The sequence below is a fragment of the Trichechus manatus genome, unplaced genomic scaffold (genome assembly GCF_000243295.1).
Source record: "Trichechus manatus latirostris isolate Lorelei unplaced genomic scaffold, TriManLat1.0 scaffold00120, whole genome shotgun sequence".
NCBI classification, from domain to species: Eukaryota; Metazoa; Chordata; class Mammalia; order Sirenia; family Trichechidae; genus Trichechus; species Trichechus manatus.
Window position 1 is genome coordinate 7,615,049 of NW_004444056.1, and position 6,160 is coordinate 7,621,208.

At 40.3% G+C, this 6,160-nt stretch overlaps 1 protein-coding gene across 1 annotated transcript in view; it reads right to left on the bottom strand.

Annotated features, from left to right (window-relative positions):
- Positions 1-5,187: 5,187 nt before the first annotated feature.
- LOC101348196 (zinc finger protein 699-like) overlaps positions 5,188-6,160 on the bottom strand; it is a 42,534-nt gene continuing 41,561 nt past the window's right edge. The window contains exon 6 of the mRNA XM_023738654.1: positions 5,188-5,194. Within this exon, the coding sequence (XP_023594422.1) occupies positions 5,188-5,194 (7 nt within the window). The remainder of the gene's footprint in view (positions 5,195-6,160) is intronic.

The window sequence follows — 6,160 nt, forward strand, 5'->3', positions numbered from 1 at the left end:
GCTGCATTCCAAGTACCAAGAGGTGTATTAATTTGCTCAGGCAATGAAAACTACTGGAACAGCAACTGCAATTGGATAATCCACTCTCATTCTCCAAGATCCATCTGTTTTTTGCACAGGCCAAAGAGGCGAACTGAATGGGGATGTGGTGGGAATCACCACCGCTGCATCCTTCAAGTCCTTGATGGTGGCAGTAATCTCTGCAATCCCTCTAGAAATGTGGTATTGCTTCTGGTTTACTATTTTCCTAAGTAGGGGCAGTTCTAATGACTTCCACTTGGCTTTTCCTACCATAACAGCCCTTACTCCATTTGTCAGGGATCCAACGTGGGGGTTCTGCCAGTTGCTGGGTATATATATTGCAAGTATGCATTCTGACCAAACTGGAGAAATCACTACAGGATGGGTTCAGGGAGCCACTAGACCTACTGTGAGACAGACATGGGCTAAGATTCCATTAGTAATCTGACCTCAGTATGCCCCCACTCTGGTGGGCCACAGTGACATTTTGGGTCTCCTGGAATTAATGTCAGTTCAGAGCCAGCAGCCAGTAATCCCCAAAAAGTATGATTATTTCCTTTTCCCCAGTAAACAGTCACTCTCATAAAAGGCCATAGATCCCTTTGGGGAAGGCTGGGAGAAAGATTAACAGTGTAAGTTTTTGGCAGTGTATTGGAGTCCTTCCTCAAGGGGACCTGGCCTACCCTTCAATCAAGGGCGTGTGGGTCTTTACAGGGGCCGTGACTCTATTCTGGCAATTCAAGTTAGACTGCTGTTCACTTGACCTAGAATTCATCTACTTGGAACGCCACTTAAGTCCATATGAGTCAGACTATTCTGATCACTGATTTGACTCTGCTGTCCAATACGGTAGCCAAGCCCACCTTTTTTTTTTTTCAATTAAGTGCTGCCACTTGGCCCCTACTACCATGGGGTCCAATCAACCCTACTGTAGTTAAATGTCTTAATTCAGTTAGGGCAGTTCCCACTGTCAAATCTGACTTATGTAAATAGCAATCACAGCAGTGTTTAAAGATGCTGGGGCTCCCTTCACGAATTTCTTCCTCGTGGTTCTGGTAAAAGGTGTGCCCTCTGGGCACTCTATGTGGACCTGTGGGTCTAACCTGATAAATCCACTCTAGCCAGCCAATTTCCCTAAGCCTTTGGATACCTTCTTCTACAGTATACCAAGGCAGGTCTGATACTTCATTTAGTGTAGGCCACCACATAATGCATGCTTCAGCAACCCAACCAAATAAACTATTAGATCCCTTCCTAACTTCTCGAGCTCAAACACTGAATGAAGAACCTGTGCTTAGTGGACCCATATCAATAAACTCAGAATGATCCATCTTTATGTTCCTTGCACCATTATCCCACACCCTTAATAGCCATTCCCACACATATTCCCCAGGTTTCTGTTTGTACATATTAGAAAAGTCAAGGAGTTCTTTTGGAGTGTAGCTACCTCCTCCTTGGTCATCCTTTGTACTTCACCTTTTGGGGCTCACTGGGACTTCAGTTATAGGTCTAGAAGCCAAAATTGGTAGTGGGGAAGTGTTTTGAGACCATTCATTGTCTTGCAAAGCATTTGCCTCAGGTGATGCCCCAGGCAATGACTCAGACAAGGGCTCTTTAGAGGCAGCTGGGCTAATCTCATTAGATGGAAGTGGAGGGGCTAATGGGCAGGGTGGTTTAGCAGGCAAACATGGAGTAATCTCTTCAGATGGGAGTGACAGGGCTGGTTTTGTTGGTAGGAGTGAGTCAACAGAATTTAAGGGCTCAGTGTCTCCACCATCCTTATTTATCTGTCCATATGTCCTCATCCCATATTTCAGAATCCCATTTCTTCCCAATGACCTCACTTTAACTTCAGACACCTCTCGAGGTTGGCAGTTGAGTTGCTATTGTAATTCAGCCACTCTTACAATAAGAATCTGGGTTTGGTTTTTGGCAGTATCAGCTCTGTTATTACAAGATATAAGGCTTTTTTTCAAAGCACAAGTGGAAACTTTTAGGTTGTTTATGTGGCACTTGAGCTCTGACACTAAGGCCCTGAGTGCATCTTTTTCTGTCACCAGTTTGTCTGATGAAAGTAGGATCAACCAATCAGCTTCCTTTTACTTCTCATTCTGACAAAATTCTAGAAAGGTATCACACGTACAATCACCCAGAACCTCGCCTTTCACCAATACCTGATCTACTGGTGGTGATATTTTGGGTATTTGTATTGTCACCTCAAGCTATGGATTAGCAGTGCCCTCTTTACTACTGAAAGAATCAACATCTTTTTAAGACTAACCAGACTTGAAAACCAGTTTAGAAAACTCATCCTTAAAATCTTCTTTCCCCAGAACCACTCTTGGTACCAAATGTTTCAGGCTGGGTTGTCTAGAAAAGCAAGACCAGTAAAGCATATATACCTGCATAGAGATTTATATCAAGGAAATGGCTCACTTGGTTGTAGAGGCTGGAACGTCCCATCCGTGGATCAGGATAAAGGCTTCTCCTGATTCACACAGGCACAGGAACTGGCAAACCCAAGATCAGCAGGTCGGGGAGCAGGGCTCTTGCTCACAGACTGTGAAGATTGACAAATCCCAAGATCAGCAGGTAAGACTGCAAAGTTTCTCCTGATTCACGTGACTGCAAGGGCTGGCGAACCCAAGATTGGCAGGTCAGAGAGTAGGGCTCTTGCTCACAGGCTGTGAAGATCGACAAATCCCAAGATTGGCAGGCAAGACCGCAAGGCTTCTCCTGATTCACATAGCTGGAGGGGCTGGCAAACTCAAGAATGGCAGGTCAGAGAGCAGGGCTCTTGCTCACAGCTGTGAAGATCAATGAAATCTCAAGATTGGCAAGCAGGACCTCAGGTAAGCTGCTAGCACAAGTTCCAAGAACTGGAGGTCAGACAAACAGGCACCAGCTGCAGGATCCAGAACAGGCAAAAGCCAGAACATCCACTTATATTCAGATGCAGGCTGCACACCCAAGGAAACTCCCTTTCAACTGACTGGTTACGCACAGAAGATCCCATCATGGAGGTGATCACATACCAGATCTCAACAGAAAAGTGATCACATTATACAAGTGCCAAAACAGAGTCATGGCCCAGTTGACACACAACCTTATTATAGCATATGTAAATATATATACACAGAAAGAGACAGAAATTTATCTTAAGGTGTTAATAACTTGCGGTGATACAAACAGAGCACAGGTAGTATAGAAGGAAGTTAGCCTTCTGAACACACCTTTTCATACAGTTTTTAGTTTCAAATTATGTGAAAGTTTTATACGTTAAAGGAATAATTCAAAATTAAAGCAAACTTTAAAATTAAATGTAAACAGAAACAAGTAAATCTAATAACATATCAAACTGCCACTGCCCGTCTGTGTTTATTGTACTGTGGTGGCTGGCATGTTGCTGATGCAGGAAGCTATGACACCAGTATTTCAAACACCAGCAGGGTCACCCATGGCGGACAGGTATCATTGGAACTTACAGACTACAACCACCTAGGAAGAAAGGCTTGGCAATCTAGTTTAGAAAATTAGTGAATGAAAACCTTATGGATCACAACAGAACACTGTCTGATATAGTGCTGAAACATGGGCCCCCTGGGTTGCAAGGCACTACTCAAACACACCAGTGATCATGAAGATGGTGCAGGACTGGGAAACATTTTCTTCTGTTATGCATGAGGTCAAGGAGCCCTGGTGGCACAATGGTTGACCACCTGGCTACTAACCAAAAGGTTGACAGTTAAAACCCACTCAGCAGTTCCACTGGACAAAGGCCTGGCAATCTGCTTCCGTAAAGATTATAACCAAGAAAAGCCTATGGGGCAATTCTGTCACATGGGGTTGCTAGGAATTGGAATCGACTCCATGGCACACAACATACATAAGATCACATGAGCTGGAGCCAACTTGATGGCAGTGAACGATATCAAACTGATCACATAACTATGCAAAAGAAAGTTCGTACTCAGTAATCCTATGTTAATATCCTTAATGTAAATAAGTACAAAAAGATGAAAAAAAGTACTTTATGGAATAGATTTTTAGTTAGTAGTACTATTAGTATCATCATATTGAAACTATTTGAATGTTACTAGGAACCAAGGAATCAAGATTTTTATTAAAAGAGAAAAGAGATACAAATACAAAATAACAGAAAGTGACAAGATTTGCCCAGTTACAACATTTATCCCATGAATGTTCCTTGAGTCAGCCTAATAAACAAGCCTTGAGCAAATATTTCTGAAAACCATTAGAATTCTTATCTAAAACCCATCCTTCTACCCTATTTTTGCGTGTCAACTTCCTCTTAGTAAGTTTCCAGTGCCTCATGTGACTCAAACTCATAAAAAATCCCTTGCCTCACCTCACTCTTTCAACTCTGACTTATGCTGAGGTCTCTCTCCTAATACAATAGCCTGAATAAAGTCGTTTGCCTATTTAACATTGTCTGGCATCATTTCTGTTATATTTAAAAAAAAAAAAAAAACACTTATAATCTTAAATTTGTATTGGGAATAGGAGTACGAACTTATGATATAAGAAAATGTGTTTTAGATGTTCACTAAAAGACTGAGACAAAACTGACTCAATGGCAACCAGTTTTGGTTTATCACTGAGCCCATTGTACAGATCTTGATTTTCAAAGGTAATCAGAAGTTTGGGGAGAAAGGGTTGATTCCAGATCTGGAACAGGAAAGTACGAAGTGATCCAGGGACTTCTTTTGCATTCAAACACCAATAGGGTTATGTCAACAACCTATGTGGCTAGTACAACTAAGAAACTGAATTAACTCTAATTTTAATCAATAAATGTAACAATAAACTTGATTCAATTATTGGAAAAGCATATTTCAAGTAATCTGGGATTGTGAATTTACTTTGCCAACAATAAAATTCATAAAATGCACTGCTTCTGGATTCTGGAAGACTGCGTACAAAAGAAGGAAATGTAAAATGTCCCATAAATAAGTTTATACTGATTACTTTAGTTGTTAATTTCATTTACAATTTTTACATTGACTAACTGGATATATTTGGTTAAAAAAGATTTTTCTTTAAAAATTTCACATTACATTTTTAATTGTGTAATATGGCTACTAAAATATTTTAAATTACATCTTTGACTTGTATTATTACATGTATATTACAAGTGTGCTGTACTCAACACCTAAAAAATACAGAAAACTAATGAAACAAAATCATAATAAAGCAAATACAGTGAAACCTGTGAAAGCTGGAACTTGATGGGACTTCCTTTTTTTTACCAGGTCTCACGTTTTCCACCTTTGAGAGGGTGCTTACCACTTTTCTCTTGCTCTCTATTAAGAATCCTATTTCATAAACACCCAGTAAGTTTTCCTTTTTGACAGGTTTCTGACTTTCAGAGGTTCTGGCTGTCACAGGTTTGATGGTATCAGAATGCTAAACATTTTAACATTTTACAAGACAAGCAGTAAAATGTTCTAAGGTAGACTAAACAGATCTAAAAACAAAAAGGCAATGTGGAAATCTTGTTTGAATCCTAGCTTCAAAAAAATCCAACAGCTATAACAGGTACTTTATAGACAACTGGATAAAATTTCATTTGTTGTGCGAGACAATGAAGATCTGGGTTTTAGGGTAGGAAATTGGCCTTATTTATACGAAGTACATGCTTAGATTAAAAGGTGAAGTGAGTGTCTGCAATTAACTGTTGGTTTTTTCATTATATTAATTTTTTTATATGGACAAATTCCTTGCATTTATAAAACCTCTCTCCACTGTGGGTTTTTATGTGATTAGTGAAGTTTGAGGATTCATAAAAGAATGTCCCACATTCCATATATTCAAAATGCTTCTCTCCAGGGTGATTTCCTATGTATTCAGTGAGGGATGAAGAATAACTAAATGCTTTCCCACATTCCTTACATTCATTAAGTCTCTCCCACTGTGAGGTTATTTCTGTTTGGTAAGCACTGAAGACTGACTAAAGGCTTTCACGCACTTTTAAGGCCTCGCTCCACTGTGAGTTCTTATATGTTCGCTGAGGTTTGAGGAGTGACTAAAGGCTTTTCCACATTCCTTACATTCATAAGGCCTCTCACCACTGTGAGTTCTTATATGTGTAGTGAGGTGTGAGGACCGACTAAAGGCT